This window comes from Ictidomys tridecemlineatus, chromosome 9 (assembly GCF_052094955.1).
Source record: "Ictidomys tridecemlineatus isolate mIctTri1 chromosome 9, mIctTri1.hap1, whole genome shotgun sequence".
In the NCBI taxonomy this organism is placed as follows: domain Eukaryota; kingdom Metazoa; phylum Chordata; class Mammalia; order Rodentia; family Sciuridae; genus Ictidomys; species Ictidomys tridecemlineatus.
The window spans coordinates 119,755,522-119,781,124 of record NC_135485.1 but is presented as its reverse complement, the minus strand read 5'-3'; the positions used below and the strand labels follow the sequence as shown (position 1 = coordinate 119,781,124).

The 25,603-nt window shown below is 33.3% G+C and overlaps 1 protein-coding gene across 2 annotated transcripts in view; it reads left to right on the top strand.

The window, feature by feature from the left end:
• Gucy1b1 (guanylate cyclase 1 soluble subunit beta 1) overlaps positions 1-25,238 on the top strand; it is a 42,375-nt gene extending 17,137 nt beyond the window's left edge. For both annotated transcript variants that reach the window (XM_005330918.5, XM_040293145.2), the window contains exons 4-14: positions 441-559; positions 10,428-10,625; positions 12,797-13,027; positions 13,821-13,937; positions 14,872-15,005; positions 18,198-18,395; positions 20,382-20,619; positions 21,665-21,805; positions 22,348-22,502; positions 22,824-22,950; positions 24,048-25,238. In XM_005330918.5, coding sequence (XP_005330975.1) covers positions 441-559; positions 10,428-10,625; positions 12,797-13,027; positions 13,821-13,937; positions 14,872-15,005; positions 18,198-18,395; positions 20,382-20,619; positions 21,665-21,805; positions 22,348-22,502; positions 22,824-22,950; positions 24,048-24,071 — 1,682 coding nt within the window. In that variant the 3' untranslated portion in view covers positions 24,072-25,238. The remainder of the gene's footprint in view (positions 1-440; positions 560-10,427; positions 10,626-12,796; positions 13,028-13,820; positions 13,938-14,871; positions 15,006-18,197; positions 18,396-20,381; positions 20,620-21,664; positions 21,806-22,347; positions 22,503-22,823; positions 22,951-24,047) is intronic.
• Positions 25,239-25,603: the final 365 nt, after the last annotated feature.

Genomic DNA, 25,603 nt, shown 5'->3' with positions numbered 1-25,603 from the left:
TTAGACAAAGGGAAGGGATTAGACTGAAGGGAAGGGAGCAGGAACAGGAAAAGCAAAGACAGTAAAATGAATCTGACATGACTTTCCTCTGTACATATATGAATATACCACAGTGAGTCTCACCACTGTGCATACCCCAAGACTGGGATCCTAATTAGAATAAGATATCCTCCATGTTTATGTAAATATGTCAAAATAGATTCTACTGTCTGTTAATGTATTAATACATATTAAATAATATGTTAATATTGTCTTCTCAGAATGCATTGAATTGTCCTGGCCAGATGTTTTTCTTTTGAGCTGTGTTCACTCTGCACAAAAATTATAGCTATTTTAAATCATTTTAATATACCTTTAGCCTCCTTCTTCTCGTTAACAGTATTCTACCTGTAATATATATATATGTATGTATTTTGTACCTCTTTCAAACCGTAAAACAGATCTCAATGCTGGTGAAATCCTCCAAATGTTTGGGAAGATGTTTTTTGTCTTTTGTCAAGAATCTGGTTATGATACCATTTTGCGTGTCCTGGGATCTAATGTCAGAGAATTTCTACAGGTAAGCAATTTCATATTCTATCAGTAAAATTTATGAGTTTGTGTTTCTTAAACAGAGGTTCTAGAATGCTTTTGTTCAGCCATCTGTACAAGAGTCTCATGCTGCTAAAATGGAATTATAGCGGGCTTTCCCACATTTATTGGGTGGTCTTGAACATATTTTAGCACTTTTAATTCATATTTTTTTCTTAATTTCTTGTTGCTGATCATTTCTAGTATGCAAGTCATAAATTAATATTGTTTAAACTTCACAGGGCCTATTATGATCTATTCAACAGCTTCTTAGTTATTATACGTGCTAAAGTTTGTAGTTTGAAGTTTTTGACATATAATAGTGTTCTATTTTCATTTTGTAAGATAGTTCCAGTTAGTAGAGTCTAGTTAAACAGTATATCAGTATTTACAAAGTCCTACCTAGTACTTGTCATTTAGGAAAAAGGATCAGGTCCCTTAGGTATCTACCTCCCCCAAAATACTGAGCATACTTGCTGGAGAGTTACCTTTTAATAAGTCTATTAGTAAGAGGAAAGTTGGAAACCGTTCAAAGTCAGTGTCGAGTGAAAAAGATAAATAATGTCACCAAAGGCCTTTATCTTATAGTCTTGTTAAAATTTACAAGTTTTTTTTTTTTTACTGGTAAATTACCCCATTAGATGAAAGTCTATTTCTGGATGGACTGTGCTATTTTAAGCACAGGCCTTTGTGAGACCCTCATCTTGAAATGTGTTAACATAAAAAATTATGCAGTTGTTCACAAAGAATATTTCTAAGCTGGCTGCTGAGAGCAGCCAGACCTTGCTGGAAAATGATGTCAGTGCACACCCACTGAACTGAAGCCCAGCTTTGAGGGAATGTAAACTACTCTCAGCCCAGCTGCCTTATTGATTTAACAGCCAAAATAAGAACTTTAGTGTTTAATCAAAAATGTCTGTTGTTTACATAGGGACATTTTTCTTATAAACTTAAAACAGCATTAAATCAAGATGGAAACTGGTTTGCAATCTCCTGCTGTGGATTTACTAAACCACCAGTGTCAAAAAAAAAAAAAAAAAGTTACTGCTTCCAAACAAAGTAGTTGCAGGAAGATATTTAAATTAAAATTATAAAATTAAACAGATAGCATTTAAATGGGTCATTTTGAATGGATTAAAGCTTGGTACTTTCAAGTATTTGGGGGTTTAAAATTTTGAAATACATGTACCATTTTTAATATTTTTGTTGATAATTTTCACTTCATTAGTAAACTTGCAGATTTCAGTTGTTCTCTTAATATTAACATTGTCTCTCAATGATCATAGCAACACCACAAAGTTTTAATAATCCTGTTTTTAACCTCCATTCATTATGACCATCTGCCGATCTTCTTATGGCATTGTGAGAGAGCAAGCAGTTGTTTAGGTGTGTTTCTCTGTGTTCCAGAGCTGCATTGTCCTGTAGGACAGTCCCCAAGCCACATGCCGATGCTGAGCTTGGAAATGGGATTTGGGATAAGAGTAAAATATACAGCAGATTACAAAGACAGTATGAAAGAATATAAATTTACACACATATAAATATATATAATAAACATATATAGTATTTATATATCTTGTATATATATATGTACTGGGGTTTTATATATATATATATATATATATATATACTGGGGGTTGAACTCAGCGGTGCACCTCCACTGAACATTATCCTTATCCCTTTTTATTTTTTGCTTTGAGATAGGGTCTCCCTAAGTTGCTGAGGCTGGTCTCAAGCCTGTTATTCTCTTGCCTCACGATCCCAAGTTGAGATTCTCCTGTCTCAGCCTCCCATTTCTGGGATTACAAGCATGTACCACTACACCCAGTTTGTGAATAATTTTATATTAAAATGTAATAAAACAAAATTTTAGATTATGCCAAATTTTATTTTACCCCAATGATTAATGAGGAAGCTAGATATTTAGAACACTATAGAGTTTTCATTGATATTACCCACTTTTCATCCATTGTTTTTTCTAGTTCTGAAATGGTATATCTTCATGACAAATAGATTATGTTAGAGTTCTGATATTTTTAGAAGTAAATATTTTTATTATCATTAGGTTTATTACAGAGAAATTAAATGGAGCTTTTTCTGTATGTGACTATAAATTGAACAATTTTCATGAGGTGTTTTAAGAACCTAGCTCAGATATAAAAATTGGTATTTGCATTAGACACAGTGATAAAACATTCTTTAGTCTGTGAATATCAACCACACACTTCTGATATTTCCATTTGAAGTCCTCACAGAATAATAAAATAGTAACTAAAATCATAACACAAGAGAATATTTGACCATGTTTTAGCTGGGCAATACTCATGCATTCTACCAAAGAGTTAATTCTCTTTGGAGAGTCTAACCTCATCTAGAGATCAAGTGTCTTTCCTGCTTCTTAACAACTGCAATATCTTCTCCCCTCTATAACCCTAGCGATTCACCTGAGATACAAATCTATCTCATCCCATTTTCCTGCTTAAACCTTGAGTAATTTTTCATTGCTCATTGGAAAAGTCAAACATTTAAGATAATTGAAAGTACTTCCATCCTCTTTCTATTCCTCGTCTTCCTTTCTCTCAGTCTGGCCAAACTTAACCTGTTCTCGAATCCTTATTTTGTTCTCTCTGTCCTCTGAGCTTTGGCACATGCTTTTTCCTCTGCATGGAAGGTTACACTGGTTCCTCTTCATCTAGACAAATCTTCTTTATCCTGAGATCAGATTTCTTCTCCCCGGATGACTTTCCTCCTCTCTCCAATCTCTAAGCTATCCAAGTCAGGGTGATTGGCTTTCTCATGCTTGCATAGCACGCTCTATTTCCCAGCCACAGTTGTTCTCACGCTGCATTATTATTTCCTGTTTGTTGAACTGGAATGTAAACTTCAGGAGACCAAAGACCATGCATAATCTGTTAATGACTATATCTCCACAGATTCAATCTGTGTGTCTAAGGATGAAGGAATATCTTTTAGGGGGGAAAAAAAGGATATTCATTATTTGAGTATATAGTAAGGGAACACTATTAAGCAAACTCACTAATAGTTCAAAATGAATTATTTTATTAAGGACAATCAATTTGGAATGAGACTACATAGCTTTATCTAGAGATGAAGCATACATTGTGTCATAAAAGGAATGACACAAGGGAGATTACTGTTCAATATCAAATTTTCAAGGTGCATTATTTGTATCTGTTGGTGTTTTAAATATTCATTCTAATATTTCCATTTGAAATCTTCACAGAATAATAAAATAGTAACTGAAGTTATTACACATGAGAATATTTGACCATATTTTAGCTGGGCAATACGGACTCATGCATTCTACCAAAGAGTTAATCCTGAAGGATTTATAGTTTTCTCTTAATATGGCTATTATATTGTAATAATACCTCAGTTCCTTTATGCAAAGTTTATATTTAAAGACAAAAAGTAAAGGTAGTATTTGTGGTTAAGTTCCAGAAAAATTTTTTTTCACATGTATTTTATGATCTCCTTTGGTTTCTTGGTTGAAACAATGGAAACTAATATATATTTTATCTCTTTGAAAGACTTTGCTTCCAACACCAAATTCATGACCCTGTGTATACAGTCATTCTTGTGCATCTATATTCAATTTTTTAAATTGACTTATTTTACCATTTTCACTTTAAAAATATAGCTAAAACTATAAATGAATACAGTAATAAACTTGAGAAATATTTTAGAGGAAACTTTTGAGATACATTGCTCTAGATACATTAAATAGTTTAGAATTGATTTTACTTACCTTCTGTGAAGTCATTAATTTTGGACCATTGAGCAAAGTAATAATTTTTTTATTTTTGTTGACAGTAATTATAACATGATATATATATCCAGATGAGAAAGAAATAATAAGTTTTTTTTATTTTGATGTTTGAATTTTATATATTAATTTATATTAAATTTTAAATATTTAATTTTATATATTCTTTTAAAGGTAAGATCATATTCAACAGGAAATTTTGTCTATTTTCCCATTTTCTTATGCTTAAATAAGCAATGAATTATGTGGTCCCATGCTTTTGCTATATAAATTTCTATTTGAAGCTTCTAGTATGTTGATTAAAACACTACAGAGAATATATGGGATTTGAAGTCTCCATAAGAAAGTAGTCAATAAGAAATGTCCACTTTGATGGTATTTCCACTTTAAATCCATGATTTCAAATGTTTCATTGCATATTGGGAGACTATATTTTTCAAAAATCGCTGCAACATTTCTCACCACATCTGCACTTCTACAGTTATGGTTTTTGCTATCCCCTATCAAGAGGTGTGATTCCCTTTACCATCAATCTGAGTTGGCTTTACTATTGTTTGACCCATGGAATATGACCAAAGTGTCATTTTGAAACTTTCTAGTTTACAGGAGAAGAAATCTTGAGGTTGCCTCCTGGATATTTGGGAAGAGTTGCTCATGGGATGATCCCTGTAGGAACCCAGGCACATGAAATGAGAAGCACAAGCCACATAGACAGGCCATGACCTGGCTGAGCTGAAGCAAATAGCCAGCCATAACTACTAGCCATTTGAGTAATCTGTTTTGAAAAAGTAGCCAGCTACAGCACTCTGATAACCCCAGCCCCACTTTCCAACTGACTCCAAACCAGTGCAAGAACTTTTGTTCTCAGATGTCCCACAGAACCATACAAAACAATAATAAATTGTTGTTTTAGCCAGTAAGTTTTGCAGTGGTTTGATATAAAACAATATATAACTGAAACAGTATGTGTGTGTGTGTGTGTGTGTGTGCGCGCGAGAGAGAGCGCATTTGTACAATGAGCCAACTTCTTTGAATAAGCCATGTTTGCTAGGGTAATATATGACCTCTGAGAATGGGACTCCAAACAATCTTAAACAGGATGACCAATTCAATTTCAGTGGTGTTGCTCAAATCCATTGTAGATTCTTTACTTCCCCAAGAATTTTACAGAGTTAAGATGAAATTAAAATGAGCGTCAAAGGCTGCCAGGTTAATTATTGAAAATTAAACAGGCAAAATGCAATTTTAGAGGCCAGTCTGGATTTAAATTATGGTCCTGTTTAAATATGCGTAAGGGTCTCAACTGAACATTTAAACATTCTTTCATTGTTGGTTGGAGATACTGGGTCCTTAAATGGATCTTGGTTATAGTGACCATTTGACAGTTTCACTGATTCTCTCAGCTAACCAATATTCAAGTTCTTCATTCAGTGCCTCTGTTCAGCCTGCAAAAGGATTTTCTTCATATCCAGTTTGCTCCAGATTTTGGCTTAGAAAATAACATTGTGATTTGGCCAGCCCACCAGCAACAATCTGGGATTGATGACTGATCTAATTCTTAAATGTTTGTGCTAAAGGCTATTTTGGGAAATATGAGGATTTTCCTGAACAGCTGTAAAATTCTAATACTTCCCTAAATTATTTATATTTCTTAGAAAAGAATGCATTATTCACTTTATTTTTAACTTTTAAATTTTAAAAGAAACTGTTTTCTTAGCATCCAAATTAGTATCCAAAATGTCAATTTTTACAGTCTGCAATTTTAAAATTGACACAAGAGGATTTAGTTTTCTTTTAAGAGGCTTGTGAAGGAAGAAAAAGAAATAATTTAGAACTAGAAGACATTGCTCTTTGAGTATCTTTTGTATACTTTCACAGACCATCAATTAACTGTCAAATGTCATCTTATATATGCAGGATCTTTTTAAAACATGGGTTTAAAAGCACAAGAGTAAGTGGAATATCTTACATATGTATAGATCTTTGACTATTTTCATTTTTATTTAATTAAAATATTTATGTCAAGGGTGGTAATGATAAATATTTTTAATGCAAACCTATTTCAATTTAAATAATTTTAATGATTGGAACAATTTCTTTCAAATAGGGATTTTGACTTTGTTAATTTTTCAGGTAGAAGCCTATTCCTTAAGGAAATATTTCTTTTAAAACTTGCTGGGAAAAAACTCAGAAAGTGTCATTAAAGCATTAACCTCTTACTTGCTTTCATCTTATTCTGTATCCTTTGCAATTTCCTTTATCCAGGATTGGGTTTGCCATTTTATTTAGGTCTTGTTTGTTGAAAATTTTCATCTTCAATTTCCAAAATGACTTCTTTCTTAGAAAACCTAAACAATGATTTTTAAGGTACAGGATTCTCATTTTTTATTAATTAAACAATTTATTTTAATAAATAGGTATATATGACAGCAGACATTTTGATTCATTGTACACAATTGCAGCACGACTTTTTATTTCTCTAGTTGTACATGATGTAGCATCGCACCGTATATGCAGTCATACATGTACTAGGGTAATGATGTCCATCTTATTCCCCCATCTTTCCTGCCCCCCTACCTGCTCCTCACCCCAGGATTCTCATTTTAAAAGGTTGGTGCTGGTTCTATTTTTCAGAAGTCTGAGGAATAAAAACAAAGGAAATGTGTTTCATCCTCCTTCAGAGAGAGACAGAATCAGAGAGATTTGTAATTATTGATTTTTAAGTTTCTTTCAGATCTCAACTTCACTAATCTCAATATAGACAATTACCTTTTCCTCATCTGCTAGATTAACATTCTTGAAGACTAAAAAAACCAATCTCTTTCTTTTTCAAAAATTTCAAGGCAAGGTCTTATTAAATTCATTTCTGTTGATCATTTAGGAATTCTGGATTATATGTAAAGGAAGCAAGAAAATGAAGTAGTGAATTTCTTCATACCATGTAATTATATCTGAGCTTATTTTGGCAAGCATATTAAAAAAAGAATTTTATACATATTTTGCAATATTCTGAGATCTTTAAAAACATTTAACTTTAATGCATTTATCAAAGAAATAATAAATTGTCTTTTGTTTCCTAAATCGGTGGAGCATACTAAATCTGGAACTCCAGTATAGTTTCCCAGGATACCAGAAACTAATTTTTCTTTTACAAATGATAAATGTCAGGTGACAGGGTGATATGAACTTCCGGGTAGAAGCATTCCTGAGTAGAAAAAAGTACATTCCCTTTGGATGTAGAATGAACAGCAAAATGATATCAAAACATTTTGAAATGAAATTGAATTCTCAGACTAACCTTTCATTATCTCAACATAAAATAGGTGCATGGACCTACTCTCTATCCTCTCCTCTCTTCTCTCTCTCACTCTCTTTCTCTCGTTTATTTCACAAAAGCAGGAAGAATCAATATGATCATACTTTTCATGTCCTGGAAACCTACCTGTACTGCAGTGTGTGTGTGTGTGTGTGTGTGTGTGTGTGTGTGTGTGTGTGTGTGTATTTCTCTTTGGGTTTCATTCATATATGTATATATAATTCATTCATATATATGTATGAGTGTGTGTGTGTGTGTGTGTGTGTGTGTATCTTTTGTATTAGACTACACAGCTCTTTTCTTCGTGTACTTGCTTTCATGGGTATATTTAGAAATGATACAGATTATCAGTTTTGAGATGAAATTGTTTTTCTTCAGAATACAATGAATATCAGCTTCATTTAGATAGAATATCAAATGTAGGAAAGGTTTTCTCTCAGCTATTCTAAGAAACTGTTTTTGTAGCTTTTTGAGGCTGCCACAATAATTGTGGTCCTAAAGATGAAGATGGTACATATATTAGCAATATAATAACATTCAAATAAAATAATTTAATTTATAATCATTAATCCTGTTTCTTCAAGTAGGCAGGCTGTGGAAATCACTTCAATTTTAAAAGTAAAACTAAGTAAGGAAAGCTGTAACTAAAGAAGTCCCAGGGGTATTTTTTATGTTAGATACTATCTAAAGAAAATCAATATTACAAAGTGGTGTTAAATCTTTTATGCTCCAGGAAAGCACTTTACTTGTCCATTTAATTAATAGTAAATTCAATAAAACAGCAAATCTCCAGAGAGTTTATTACCACAGAAAAGCTGGTTACTTAATATGTGAACATTTTCACTCAGTTTTTTTTTTTTTTCGGTATTCTATTTGCCTTAAGTGATAAATTGAAGTAGATTTGATTACCAATATTAATGTCTTAATATTATCAGTAACTCTATTTAGATTAAAATGGCTCAACTCATATACATGGTGTAGTACCTATCTTTAGTGACCCATCAAATACCAGGTGTGGGTGATTGTATCCAGTCTCTGACATGCCTGAGCATCAGGGTTACTGCTAACAGAAATGGTACCATTTCTTATATTGGCATTGACTTTGTGTAAAAATGTGCTAATAATACATATGACACAAGACGAAAATAGGTGGGTATGAAAGTGGTATGGGCCACTTATGAAATAAAGAAAAATTGAAAAAAATTAAATGCTCGCTTGAGTCTTTTTTTTTTCTTTCAAATAAACCATAGCTCTAAGCCTGACTATATTAGACAAATGCCCTTAATTCAGCCACAAACTCAGTTTTGACTTAGAAGGAATTTGTGGCACATGAAGCTAAAAGGAAAAACATATTTTGGAGATTTTTTTTTCTCCTCAGCACATTATCTTTCATGAGATTTTTCCCAGCATCAATATAAGTGAAAAGGATCTCAAGGGTCAGGAAGCACAGCCCTCAAGCTGTCCCTTCTCAGGCAGGGAAGAATCCCCATGAGAAGAACTTGTCATAGGAGGAACGCCTTGTACCATTCAACTGAATAAAATACAAATTTAAGATTCAAGGGTTTGTAAGTAATATCAGCTGTGGAACACTTGTTGTCTGCCACATTGGATTATCTTTACACAGCCACTGCAGCCTCTAGAAACGATTAGAATGAATTGATGCTTTTGTTAAGAACTAGCCTGACTTGATTTTAACAGATGTAATATTGAGGAAGAAAAGTGAAAGCACTGTATAGATGAGGCAATACAAAAAGACACCAGATTTACCTATTTGAGCATTAGAATGTCAGCCTTCATGACCATGTTGGCTGTGTGTGTATATTATGGTCAACACACACACACTCTTACACATGAATTGTGAATTGTTATTTTGAAAGTCACATTGGACCAAGTTAAAAGTATAGTTTGCATCACTTATTGTGATAATATTTATAGGAACCAGTTTTGTATATGACTAATATAAGACTCTAGGAAATTTAACATGTTCTAAATTAATGTAAGTCTACAAGAATAGAAAATATTTACTAGCCAATTTATCAGTTTTCCAAGACCTCAGTTCCAAAAGTTAATGATTTCACAAGCTCTTCGTGAATTTTTACCTTTATTGAAGACTGTTAATAAATGTGGAGAAATATGCTCCTTTAATTTCTGAAATGTGCTTTAAACTTCTAAAATATTACTCCATAAAATAATATACTTATATTTTCATAACCTTACCACTCTAAGATTGGTATTAAAATAAAAACTAAGTCTGAGGATCATAGTACAAACTGAAGGGTATTCCCTATTGTTTATTACAAGATGCATATACAACTACCTAAAACTCCTAAAAATATGCTTTAACTCTCAAACTCTATCTTTAATCTGGCTCAGACATTTTCTTTTTTTTTTTCTTAAGGATTAGTCAACATTTAATCCTCACCACAATCATCACAGCAGAGAGAAATTTTTGAAATGTGAAAACAGACAATGTGACAATGTCAGGCATTTTCTTTACATGCCACTTCTTTATCCATTCTTAAAGTGTGCTATTAGTGGCCATAGATATATTTTTTAATTGTACTATTTTAGTTTCAATTTCCTGTGGCACTTACCCTGGAGATGTCTCAGTGAAAAATGTGCCATCTGAATGTTTGCTCTGCCGAGCTGCCAAATAAACTCAGCTTTGAGCCCTTTTCTCATATCTTGCTCTTCTGAAGTTCACTGTCATTGTGGAAGTGCTTTTTATCCATCCCTCTTTCCTCTTCCCTGCAGAATCTTGATGCTCTGCATGACCACCTTGCTACCATCTACCCAGGTATGCGGGCACCTTCCTTCAGGTGCACTGATGCAGAAAAGGGCAAGGGACTCATTCTTCACTACTACTCAGAGAGAGAAGGACTTCAGGATATTGTCATTGGAATCATCAAAACAGTAGCTCAGCAAATACATGGAACCGAAATAGACATGAAGGTAATGTGCCTTGCTGGAGACTCTTCTTAACACAGATGACACTTGTAAATATATTAAAAATGATATTCTGAACTTACCTATTGTGACTGCAGCTAATGGACTTTACTAGAAATATGTGTCACCTAGAATTGTGAAAATACCAGCAATCTTCTATATTTGGCCTTGGAATGCATTATACTGGATTTTTTTTATTGCTTGTGCCAGCAGAGTTTCTTTCTGAATATACATTGCTGAAGGCAAGAAGAAATTTCTTTGCATTCCCTGTGAGCACACACCAGCTGGGAAGCAGGGGATTGTGTAACTAACCGAGTTGTGGATTTCAGCCTGCAAGATATCCATAGTATAAAATTAGATATTATTTTACAGATCTTTTTTTCTGGGTGATTCTTTATTGTTTGTGCCTTGAAATGTAGTTGCAATGTTTTATTCTTCTTTTCAACTAAAATTTTGGCATTTAAAAAAAAAAGTCTTTGGTCAAAGAAGCCAGATTTGGAACTTCAAAACTACTATTGATAATATACTTCACTAGTTTTGAGTGCTAATTTCAAGGCACTAATAGAGTAACTGTAACAAAGGGAATCATTGTTTTTCTGTCAGTATAGTCTCTCCCAGTGAGCTTCTTTTTATGTGTTCAGCATATTCAAGTTCAAGTGGCATTTTGTAGTGAGCCTACATTTGAACCACGTGGAGACAGAGATATCCTATTTTGACTGTCTTTAATGACCATCTAATGGGCAGTACTTTCTTAGCTATCGTAGTTATGTTGTAACACCATGGAAAGTCCCAAACTTTCAAAGTACAGTATTATACAAAATAAAACTGCAACATTTAAATTGATTATGTTAGAAAAGTGTCTCATGTATTTTATCTAGCCATGTCATGTTAAAATATATGATTTTCTTTTGGCAGTTGTCAGTTCTTACCTGTTGGTGATTTGCGGGTGCATCTTTAGTTTTATCCATTTAGAATGTGTACTATGTGTAATGTGACATTATCAAATCCAGAGACACTTAAAACTTAAAACCTTGCATAGAGTTTTGAAATACATCCATGAATGGAAATCTTACTGGAATTCAATTAAAATAGTATATGCATCTCATTTCCAATTTTCTTTTTTTTCAGATATGCAAATATGGCATTTCACTGCATTTATTTAGGTCTTCTTTACTTTCTCTCAGTAAGATTATGCAGTTTTCTTTCTCTGTACAGATCCTTCACATCTTTTATCAGATTTATTCTTAGATACTTCATATATTTGCTTTACTTTTTATTGGTACATTATAATTATATATAATACTGGGATTCATTAACCATATCCATATATGCACATAACATAATTTGATTAATTTCATTCCCCAGTACCTTTCCTTTCCCTTTCCTCTTTTCTCTCCTGATCTACTTGCTCTACTGATCTCTCTTTTATTATTACTAATTTTATTATTATTATTGTAATTTATGCATTATAATTATATATATAAAAGCATGATTTACTGTGGTATACTCATGAAAATAGCATACTTTGGCAGATTTCATTCCCTCTTTCCTTCTTCTCCCTCCTTCCTGATGATCTTCTTCTACTTTGTTAGTCTGCTGTCTATTTTCTCTATTTTCATGAGATCCCCTTTTTTAAATCTTGATATCAAATGAATACAACTAGCCCAAGTGAGCCTGTATCTGGGGCTTAATGCAGATGTCTTTACTGTTGCTTCCTTTTTAGGACCCTACCTAGATTGTTGTGATTTTTTTACTTGCTAATTGACAAATAAAAAAGGACATTGCATACACTTTAAAATATACATCTCTCTGTATTAATTTTTCACTGTCTTTAAATATTATTTTTATCATATTAAGTAGTGTTTCCTTGTGTGTTTTCCTTATGGGTTTGTATGAGGAGTGTGTTTTCCCCTAATTCTACACCCAAGAGGCCATATGAGTCACAGGGTGGGGGAAACAGATACCATATTTGTAAATAATAATTATTCAAACATCAAATTTCATACATCAATGCTCAGAAATAGTTTCTGTTTTAAACATGTGTATATTTGCATATATTTTAATATTTTACAACTAACCTTCTAAATGTAATTCTCATAACCAGTTTCTTATATTTAGAGGTGCTATCTCAACTGAAATGCAGACAGTTAACATCATTTCCCCTCTTTGGCATCTAGGTTATTCAGCAGAGAAATGAAGAATGTGATCATACTCAATTCTTAATTGAGGAAAAAGAGTCAAAAGAAGAAGATTTTTATGAAGATCTTGACAGATTTGAAGAAAATGGTACCCAGGAATCACGCATCAGCCCGTATACCTTCTGCAAAGCTTTTCCTTTTCACATAATATTTGACCGGGACCTAGTGGTCACTCAATGTGGCAATGCCATATACAGAGTGCTCCCCCAGGTAAAATGATGGCTTACTGCCTTGGGGCCTGGTAGCTTTGATACATGTGGCCCTTCATTCATTTAACCCTTTGACTATATCAAGTAATGAAGCATATCACACATCCCATAAATTTTTATCAACAATATAGTTGAAATACTGCAACTTTCCTTAGGACATTTGTTTATTTGTTTCTGCTTTGATCACTTATGGGGCAACAGGAAATATCTGTGAGAATAATATACTAGTTTTAATAACAAAATGGGGAACTTGCTGTTAACAGCTTTCATTTATTTTTTCACTTATTGAGTAAATATTTATTGCATATCTACCTTCTACACAGCTTTGAAAATCAACCATTAACATATTCAGATAAAAGAAGGAAATTTTAAAAAAAGAACAAAGATTGTCATGGGGTTTAGAAGAAAAAGCATCAAAGGACATGGGCATTTAACCAGGCATTTAACATATCATACTAGACAATTTTCCTTATTTTTCCCTCTGAAAATGCTTATTTTATTTACATCAGCTTATATTTGGATATTAGTTGCCTGAATCCACACCAGGGTTTATGTTAATGCAACTATTTGTTGTCCACTTGACCACTGAGTTGCATACAGGGGGATTTGAGTCCATAGTGTGTGTGTGTGTGTGTGTGTGTGTGTGTGTGTGTGTGTGTGTGTATTTTCTTATAGAATAGTTCCAATTTTTTATTTTTAAAAATAATTGAGCTGGTTTAATGCAGTTATTAATGCAAAATCATAAAATTGGTTTCAATTACTGAAGTAACCTTTGCTCTTTATCTACATTCTAGCTCCAGCCTGGGAACTGCAGCCTTCTGTCTGTCTTCTCTCTGGTTCGTCCTCATATTGATATTAGTTTCCATGGGATCCTTTCACATATCAATACCGTTTTTGTATTGAGAAGCAAGGTAATAAGATCTTATTGCATCAAAGACATTGTTGAGTATCAGTCTGTTGTGTTACTAATTAGACATGATCAGAAGAGAAAATTATCTACTGTGACATTCTGTGAGATGGAGAAGATAAAAGCCAAACCTCAAAAACATGGTTATCTAAAAGGTGATGTCAGTGATTTAAAGTGTGACTGAGAAACATGTGCTCTATTATCTGATCAAAATTTATGGAACTGAGTTTTAGAAGTTTCACTGGGATAGTCCAGTGTCATATCATAGTAAAACCATCATCTTCTACTCCCTATGCAGTGTTGACAACTTATTTTAGAAATGAGAAGAACTGTTTTTGATTTTTTTTGAAGTTCACCCTAAGCCATTTATTCTTACTTGTTTATTTTTCTTGGTGCCATTTTGTGGGAAAATAAAAGTGATAAAATATCATGTGGTTGATAATTAAGATAGTGTCCAGATCTCACATTTTGTGTTTTGGGGATAATTATAGCAAAGGTAGTTTACCTAGGATACATTTCATCCTTCTTAAATCTCTCCCTAAGGCCATACCTGTACATATTTTATATATTTGGAACTGACTGCTTTCAGCTACTCTGTGAATACAGGATTGGCTTGGTTTATTCTTTAGTAGAACCTGGTAATACATGTTGTAGCCATACTGGAAAAATAAGGGAAAACAAGATTCATGAAAACTTTAAATATATGAGCAGTAGATATACCACTTTTGTGAGTTCAGAAGAGACCATCCATTCACTTTTCTGTAGTGTCTATCATAATGTCACCACTTATGCTTATCACCTGTTGAAATGCCCTCTCCTGCTCTGAGGCACTCACTCTTCATTATGCATGGGTGGAAATGAGGAATGTGTGTCCTTGTTGCTGAATTGCATGGTAGGGAAAAAGGCACTAGTTAATGGTTATGTCTTGCCTTTTTAAGGAAGGATTACTGGATGTAGAGAAATTAGAATGTGAGGATGAACTGACTGGGACTGAGATCAGCTGCTTACGTCTCAAGGGTCAAATGATCTACTTACCTGAAGCAGATAGCATACTTTTTCTGTGTTCACCAAGGTAATACTTTTTTGATTGATCGTTATGGATATAAGTACCATCTTTAGCTAACAGGAGTTCAATAACATTATAGTCCATCATGTGTACCTATGTTAAAGTGTAATGGGATTTTCCAACCTTTGTTATAACTTCTCTCTAACAAAAATGATCTCATTACACATTTGTTGCACTCAGATGAAGTCACACAATCTATGTGTCATGTCTAAATCCGTTTGCAAAGTTCTATATGCCACTGTATCATGGGATATCTAATTTGTAGTTAGCTAATTATATATTTTTGTATATTCAAGAGATTTGATAAAAATAAAAGCATCCAATATGATGGCATAAGGCATGGGTACATTTGGCACCCAGAAATGAACCTTTCTATACTATGTGGGCAAAAATTGTAGAAGGATGCTAATGATTTTTGGATTTCAGTTATTTCATATTAAAATGATTTAACCATTTTATAGGATACACTACTCAACATATATTGTTAAATTGAAATTTATGTAGAATATGTTGTTTGTAATAAACATCAAAAGGGAACAAATATATGCATTGGTATTTTTACAGTTTGAGAAATATTTTACTAAAAGATGCATGGAAATTCAGAATATAAAAAATATATCTAAATTTGCTTTAGAACAACAGGAAAAGATAACTGTTGGGGGGTTGCTATTAGGTGATATTTTGTATATTTCTAACTTTGTAAAACTAAAATACATGTGTATTCTCTACTAACACATTTTTTGGTGGATTATTGGTTAAATTTTTAATTTAACTTCACCATGATCTCTTTCTGTTAAAAGATACTACATTATAATTTCTGAAAAATCTAACAAATTTAGTAACAACCTCTCTTAATATTATAACTGTAGTATTAACACATAAGAACCATATATTATTAAATAATTAAGTGTATTAAATATTAATTACATATTATTCAATCAAATGTTAATATATATGACAATATAAGAATAATGAAGATATTTTCTGGAAATTACATGTTATGAAAATAAAAGAGACAAAATTATGGGATGTAAATAAACTAAATTGATCTAATAGTATCTCACCTGCTATCAATACGTACTAGTTTGTTGTTGTTGTTGTTTTAATATTTTTATTAGTTGTTGATGGACCTTTATTTATTTTTTCTTTTTTTATTGGTTGTTCAAAACATTCCAAAGCTCTTGACATATCATATTTCAAACATTAGATTCAAGTGGGTTATGAACTCCCATTTTTACCCCAAATACAGATTGCAGAATCACATCAGTTACACATCCACATTTTTCCTCCTTTGCCTCTTTCTATGTTGAGCTTCAGTAGAACAACAGCTCACGAATAGATACAATTTCTATTCATGGAAAGAAAGGTATCTTTAAAAGCAGAAGCAGAAATTTTGGAGTGTACTGTGGTTTTTTTGTTTATTTTTGTTTTGTGCTGGAGATTGGACCTGGGAGTGCTTAAATGCTGAACCACATCTCCAGACCTTTTTTATACTTTGTTTAGAGACAAAATATAAAAAGGACCTTAGGACCTTCACTAAGTTGCTGGGGCTGGCTTTGATCTCACAATCCTGCTGACATAGCCTCCCAAGGGGCTGGGATTTACAGGCTTGCACCAAATTTACAGCCAGCTTGAAGTATATTTGTTCACTACCATATCTAGAAATTTGTCCTATAGTGAGACATTCTTTGACCTGCTCACGTGTACAGAAAGATTGTTCTCACATTATATAAACCAAGAGATCAAGCAAAAGCAGTCTTATTTGTACGATAAATAATTTCTGAATGATTGGTTTAAATTGAGGAACAATGTTTTGCTAGCTCATTAAAGTAATTTTTTTAAGAGAGAGAGAGAGAGAGAGAGAGAGAGAGAGAGAGAGAGAATTTTTTAATATTTATTTTTTAGTTCTCGGCAGACACAACATCTTTGTTTGTATGTGGTGCTGAGGATTAAACCCAGGCTGCACGCATGCCAGGCAAGCGCGCTACCACTTGAGCCACATCCTCAGCCCTAAAGTAACTTTTTTAAAACAATGAGATACTTATAATTTGATTAAATTTTCTAACTCATTCTGAACATTTTTTACCAATCATTTCCATTTTAAACTTATAATAATCCATTTTTTTTCTCTGGTTGTAGGCAGGTCTTACATACCGTTTGGCCAATGCCTTTTTCTAAGTAGGTTTATTTCTACAAGTGGACTTCAGCTTACCTATTCCATTTAACAAAATATCTAAAGAGACTCTACTTCATTAATAAGATCTTTATTTTATTTTGTATATTGTGATGCTAATTTTTGCTTAGATTTATGGACATTTATGCTGATAATTTATTGCAAGGGAAACTTCTGTTAATTTAAAGTTGTTTAGTAAAGTCATAACTTGATTTTGTCATTTTAGAGAAATTATTATTCATAGTAACCAGAATTCCTTTGCATTTACAGAATTAAAACCAATAATGTAACCTTAAGATGTGTGAGTTGAATTTTTAAGAGCCATGAACTTTTCACTTACCAGATATTGGCTGACTCAATAAACATTATTAAGTCATTCCAAAAATAACAAGTTACAAAGAGTGCAGTAGGATTCAGCAAGGTCGAATAATGCTTCAAAAAATGAGAAAAATTAGTCGAAGAGAATAAGCACAGAAGAAGAACTGAAAACCAAAAGTAAGAATAGCACAAAAGGTCTCTTAAGTACATAAAATATATGTTGAAGATGGGTAATAAATATTGTAAACTTTTAAAAGTTGTGTTCAAATGATAAATACAGCCAGTTATAAGATTCATAGAACCCATAGGTAAAAATGAACTAGTTTCGCAAAAGAAGCATCATTTCTGCTAAGATAGATTTTTTCCTCCTTTGTTTATAAGAAGGAAAAATTCTAGAAAATTATAAATAGCAACTTTTTATTAAGTACATATTAAACATATTTCATAGACCCGTTTTCTGCACACTCTTTGATTCCAAAAAAATACAACTTGGTGAAAATGCATCTCGAGCTCATTGTCTTTTGATAGATCTTTAAATATCTAAGTTACTAAAGTCATATTATTAATTCAATTCTCCATCATTTTTTTCTTCAGCCTGCCTTTGAATGGTAGGAGTTATCAGGACGATGCTCCGTGACAGTAATCAGGGCTGATCTTGTCATGGGAACGAGTTGGGAGTGAGTTTGTCTTATTTCTCTGTATGACAGTGTGATGAACCTGGATGATTTGACAAGGAGAGGTCTGTATCTGAGTGACATCCCTCTGCATGATGCCACCCGAGACCTTGTTCTCTTGGGAGAACAATTCAGGGAGGAATACAAACTAACCCAAGAACTGGAAATTCTCACGGACAGACTGCAGCTCACATTAAGAGCACTGGAAGATGAAAAGAAAAAGACAGACACGTAAGAATATGGTTAAATAAGGACAAAGTTTTACTCATATTATGATGATATTATAGTTAAGATTGCTAACAAGGCTTAAAATCATGGGACTGATGTATATCTAGAACAGTAGGTAAAAATCTTCTACTTTGCTCTTATTTATTTACTTAATATTTATTTATTTATTTAAATGCTGGGGCTGGAACCCAGTGTCTCATGGCTACCAGTCGATTGCTCTACCACTGAGCTACATCCCCAGCCATAGTGTGCTGTAAGAAGAAAATATGAATAAGAAAATATATCAGTCTCAAAGATAAGAGGAATATGTCTTCTATTTTTAGAAATCAAGGTAAAGGATAGAGGTCAGAATATCTCTCAGAAAAGTGTAAAAATTATTGAAATCAAATTCTGAATTCATGCAAAAGTTGTATCCTGACCACGTTCATTGGTCCAAGGGTTGGGTGGGTGCTGAACAATGAACTTTGAATTAATTGTTTTATTTCAACGATGTCTTTTCTTGTATTCTAAATTAGTGTAGGGACTGGGAATTATGAATCTGAAAGATTGTAATGTTAGTTCCAAACAATAGCAGTAACATAGACAACTAATAATCAAAAGAATGTATATTTAAACTGAGGTAATATCCATATATCCTATATAATATATTGAAAAAGCTCTTAACTCACTTCCCCCTAAATTGTCAATTTGAATAGAGCGTTCAATTCCCACACGAGACCTGGAGTCCAAACCAGAGAGTTTGGGGAACTGGAACAAGGGCTTGTCTTTGAATTGTGTAGCTGATAAGTACTAATCACAGGATGATTTCTTTGTTTTGTTTCCCCAAGGTGGGTTTGACTTTCTGAAATTATTATTTTTTTTTTATTTTTAGAGTTCTTTTGCTTCAAGAATCCTTCCATTAGATTAGATTACAAAATGTTGGGTTTCCAAGATGATTTTGTTATAAACCAGTCACTATTAATTTCCTTTAAAGCTAAATAATTCTACTCTGTTTGCATTTACTATTCAAAGATAGCTTTAATATTTTATAAGGTGTTATCTGTTTAGATGTTCAAATACAAGACTGGAGACATTCCACTATGGCTAGAAGAAACATTGAGAGCTCAGCTCTGTTTTGCATATTTAAACTTCACCTCTGGCTTTGGGCAGGGAAAAGATGAGGATACCTCATTTGTTCCTGTTTCTTTTTATTAAGAGCCCACAAGTCTCTGCTCATCTCCTTAATCTATCACCTCTCCTCCTCCACCTGTGTGCTCACCACAATTGTCCCTAAAGGGACAATCCCCAATGCCATGGTGGTATTTTCAGTGTTGCTTATAGAAAGAAGATGTTTTCTTGTCTAAACCAATTTCCACTTGTTTTGTCAATGTCCTCTTTGAAGAAGTGAGGTGTGAATGAGACTGCAGAATAGTGCTGTTTCATTTATTACTTTATACAGATTGAGATTAATTGCTTATTCATGAGATGTAAACATGTTTCTATTATTTCGTTTTACATACAATCTTTTAGGCACTGATAGTGACCACTTTCAAACTGTGAATGTCATAATAGCAGGAACAGGATATATATGAAAACTGAGTTTCCATTGCCAATCCTTTGTTTTGCCTACTTATTTGTTTGTCTTATTTTGATTTGGTTTGAATAGGCTTGGATTTAGGAATATATGTGATTAGAATAACAAATGATATAATATGTTCTATATGTCCTGTCTCTGCATATATATGTATGTATACACATGTACATTTATATGTATATATACATATATGCACATATGTATACATATATTACATATATGCATATATATACTTACACATATGTATATGTGTGTTATATATGTATATACATATAGAGAAAGTATGTGATGCTAATTTTGAAGTTTATTATCAAAACCCTGTGCAAATGGCATTGGTGCTCTCTGAAAGACCAGCAAAAACACTAAATTATTATCAGCATTTCTCACAGTGGCTTTCTCCTAACCCTGACAAACAGATTGCTGTATTCAGTCCTTCCTCCATCCGTTGCCAATGAACTGAGGCATAAGCGTCCAGTGCCTGCCAAAAGATATGACAACGTGACCATCCTCTTCAGTGGCATCGTGGGCTTCAATGCTTTCTGTAGCAAGCATGCATCTGGAGAAGGGGCCATGAAGATTGTCAACCTTCTCAACGACCTCTACACCAGATTTGACACACTGACAGATTCACGGAAAAATCCCTTTGTTTATAAGGCAAGTCCTCATCAGAACTCACTGTAGTGCTGTTCAGAATCTGAGCTCTGAACTTCCCCTTCAGAAGCACTACTATCCCTATTCTTAGACCATAGCTGCAGTCTTGGGTCAGTAAGCCTCTGTGTAGTCACTATTTACCGTTTTCTTAAATAATTATTTCTTGTTATAAAATTTTCTTTTCCATGTAACCAAGCTCAATGTTTTATGGAGCAGACGATTCCCTGGTTAAAAGAAAATCTTCAGCAGCTCATTTGCACTTGAGTAACAAAACCATGCAGGTCATTTATCACATTTAGTAGAAATAATAGCATTCATTTTAATACTCTGTAAAAGACATTTTTACTGAATTATATAAATGCCTTGCATTGTAAAGAAGTCAGGGAGCTTTAGACAGGACCTTGGGGCTCAGATTTGCTTTTAGATAATATCAATTTGAAGATAAACATTTATTCGGTGTTTCTGCCCTTATTTTCAACTAAAAACAAATAAAATACTGGAAAAATGAAAGTCAGTGGAATAGTGCTTCATAAAGGCAAGAATGTTAACTAAACCATCTCTAGGCATCCAGGGTAATATAAGTTCACAAGGACTATTTATTTTATAGTCATTTTCTGAGGCACAATATAGCACTTGTTGAGCATATCATAAGAATAAATGGTTAAGGACCATGATAAATCATTGAACTTCAGGTGGAGCAGGAGCACTTATGCCATCAAAATGACTCATATTTCAGGGAGAAATAAAATAATACATTATTCTACTGAATTAGAAGGGGATCTCAGGTGGGAAACTAATTGCTTACTAGAGGAAACTAATTGTTTCTCTGCTCATTCATAACTCCAAGTACCAAGTGCATAAATTCCAAATAATTCCAAGATTTCTTCTTGTTGGAATTTAATCTATTAGGATTTTAATATTATTAAGAGGAAGGAGAGCTTAAAGTTATTGAGAACTCTGGGAAGATTTTTGTCTTTTATTATAGTAACAAATGAAAGTATCATTTTTATGCTAACCAGTGGACATCTGACTATGTGTGCTGTGTCAGGTGGAGACCGTTGGTGATAAGTACATGACAGTGAGTGGCTTACCAGAGCCCTGCATCCACCATGCACGATCCATTTGCCACCTCGCTTTGGACATGATGGAAATTGCTGGCCAGGTTCAAGTAGATGGTGAATCTGTTCAGGTTAGTGAAAAAAAAAAAAAAGACATATGTGTGTGTGTGTGTGTGTGTGTGTGTGTGTGTAATATTGGTAGTAGACCTTTGAGAGAAATGAATTTATATTCTTGTGCAGGATATCATTACTATGTGCAAAGAAGGGCATCTTGACAATAAATTCCAGAGTATTTTTATTAAACCCATTGTATTACATTCTCTCATATTGGAAATTATCTCATTTGTCCCATGTACTGAAAAGTCATGAGAATGAGATTAAACTTCTCATCTCTTTTGTTTTATTGCTTAAAATCTCTTTACTGTGTGTCTTGCAAGTGACCCTGTTCACATCTTTGCAATCTTCAGACTTCAAATGATTCTTTTGGAGCAGAATGTTTCTCTTGGGACACAAGATTTAGTGACAGTTTTTGAAGTTGCTTGTAATGTGCTTGAAATTCTTATAGAGAATTATTATGATTTTATATGATGATTCTGCATTCCATAACACAAAATAAGCAAAAATGCACATATTACTGATCAAAGTTATTAAAGCAAAGATTTGGTTTCTGCAGATAACAATAGGGATACACACTGGAGAAGTAGTGACAGGTGTCATAGGACAGAGGATGCCCCGATATTGTCTCTTTGGAAACACGGTCAACCTTACAAGCAGAACAGAAACTACAGGCGAAAAGGGGAAAATAAATGTTTCTGAATACACTTACAGGTAAGGGGAAAAGCCTTGGTATTCATTGAGTTTCTCTGAGTTTCTTGCATGTGTATTAACTCAGTGATTTTTTTCCTTTATCTTCAAGTGGTTATCACCTCCACTTCTTTCCCCTGCTTTGGGATTATTTTTCATTTAAGAAGATTATGTCATTGTTCCCATTTGAAATGATTCTACACCATCTTAGGAACTCCTGACATGATCATTATTACTAAAATCTGGAGTGTCTTGGAATACAACTTTAGAAACTTTTGCTGTCTTAATTTGTAACTTGGATACATGACCCCTTTCTTTCTTTACTCTCTCTCCCCTCTCTTTTAGATGTCTTATGTCTCCAGAAAACTCAGATCCACAATTCCATTTGGAGCACAGAGGCCCAGTGTCCATGAAGGGCAAAAAAGAACCAATGCAAGTTTGGTTTCTCTCCAGAAAAAATACAGAAACAGAGGTATGATGAACCTGATTTTAAAGACAGAGTATAAAATGGGGAGTTCAATCATAATCCCTAGAAGTGTGTTTCATTGGAAAAGAATTTTTGTTTATAGAAATTAACTCTTAAGTAAGACATGGTTAAAAAACTGGAACATTATATGAGCCAATTAGATCAATTGATACTTTGTAGGTGATACTTTATGGTTGTTCTCCAATGAAATTAAAACCAAAGCACCAGTTGGAGAAGAACTGCCTTTTTTGCTTTTCCTAATTTAGTTCAGATGTGACTGAGTGGGCTATGAAGGGACACCCTCCCTACTAGGTCCCCTCAGAGCTGGGCTAGTTCTAAGCTCACCACCAGGACTAAGTAAGGGCTACAGTCCCTAGGAGGTTTCTTAACCATGAAGCTTAAGGTCCAAAGTATCTCCCTGTGGGGCATTTGGAGATTTTTTTGAAGTTCAAGTCCATTTTGAATTTCTTCCAGTGGAATGAATGACTTATGTTTTGCCAGACTCTAAATAATTCTGTAGGGAAGTTTTAGGAGTTTGCAAGTACTGTGGTTGTACTCTATCCAGAGCCCTTGGACTTGAGTACACCCAAGGTGGAATCATGCCCCTTGCAGTGGCCTAGTTCATCCCAGGGGTACATCTAGCCTCTTCCACCTCACGAGGTAGAGCATCAGAACCAAGTGTGACATTCTGTTCCCCTGTTACGTTATTGGTTCTTCAGAGCGGGTGAGACTACTTAATCATATTTATTTCTGTGTATGTAAACTGCCTTTTAGAGTATAGCAAGTCTCAAACAGAATGGAATGCCAAGTGTTTAAATATTTATTGTTTAGCTGTTTTTGCTTTTAAATAATTTGCCTATGAGGTTGGCATGATAATGAACATTTTTATTTTTTTCTGAAAAATAAACTATATCTCAAGTGTTAGTCTTCTTAGCTGGGTGACCCTAAGAATAATTCTTCTCTGAATTGTATTGTAAATGGTTTATAGACACTGTAGATATGAATGCAAAGCATACTGCCAGAAACACAAAAATATATTTGAGGGATGATGCAAGATTTATTATCACTACAAATTAATTCTGCATTTCTTTCACTTTTAAAAGGAAACTAATCAGGATGATAACTGAATCTCAGATTGGGAGATGAAAAGAACTGCAGATCAAGTTCCCATTGTCTCCTAATATGTGCCAAGCCAAGGAGCCATGCTTCCCTATGGATGGACACAGATGTCACTGTCTTATCTGATTATCCCAAGCACTTCTCCTAGATATATCTCGCTCTGTTATTCAACTTTAGCTCTGCTTTTGATTATTTTTAAGGTTTTAGTATACTATCTAAAGTTTGGCTTTTGATGTGGATGGTGTGAGCTTCATGTATCTCAAAATCTACTGTGAGCATTACCTACTGGTGATCTGCAAGTAGTAGGCACCTAATAAATAGTTGTTGAATTTAATTAAATGAAACAGAGCAGTATTTGGAGATATATATATAATTATTTACCAAATCTGTTCAATACTCCACATCTATATGTATATTTTAATGACTATAACATAGAACAAAGTTTATATCATGTCAGTGTATGTCATTATAGAAATCATTTTCTAAAGGACTGAATTCTAGGTTTTAGGAAAAAATGCCATTTATTTTTCAGACTTCCAAAGTAAGAATGAATATACCACGCTAAGAGTGACTATTTTGAAGTATGGTAATTTCCTTTTGGAAATACAAAATATACATTTGTGCTATTAAAGTGTTTGGTTGGCCATTCAGATCACATGGGCAATCATAATTCTTCTAAAGTGCTCCCATTTCTCCTGTATCCCTTATATAAAATCACATTATCCACTTGCAGCTGTTATAAAAAGCTGTTTTTTCACATTGAGATGTCACATTGGCTTGGGCTACAGGTCAGGGACTCTAGCTGTGTCCAGGAATAAAGCTGGAAATACACTGATGGGTACTGCTATAGAGCTGTTCTTAAACTTTCACTTCCAGAAATGAGCTTGCTTTTTTTGTTGTTTTTTACTCAGAAGGATGTGATTTTATCCAGGGCACTATGTTCAGAATTGTTAGTCTGATTTCAACCTAGAATGAATTCCTGTTGGAATAACTGGCCTGTTACTCTTAAAATGTGTCTGATAATTTATTAATATCTATCTTTATAAAATACAGTGCAACTACTTTTGTGTAAAAATATCTTTAACTTTAGTCTTTCATATCAGCACACTCAATATATGTATAAATGTTCAATGTTATTGTGTAAAAGATCTGCAATAAATTATTTTTTCCACTTCTCTCTAGACTGTTATTATTTCAGTTGGATGATATCAATGTCACCATGTGCATTATTTGTGTTATTTTTGGAGTTATTTTATAACCTTATTTATTTTAAAGTTTAATTTGTATTTACTATTGTCATAACTTTAAATTTTTTTGCTGCTAGGTAGGTGCATACTCTGAACACAGTGTATGTTTTTAGTTATGAAATTTTTTAATTAATTAATTCTAATTAAGTATATATGACAGCAGAATGCATTTTGGTTCATTGTACACATGAATTTTTAATGGCTCATTTTGGGAAGAAATAGCCTTAAATGCTATTTTTCTTTTTTTTTATAATTTTTTTTAATATTTATTTTTTAGTTTTCGGCGGACACAA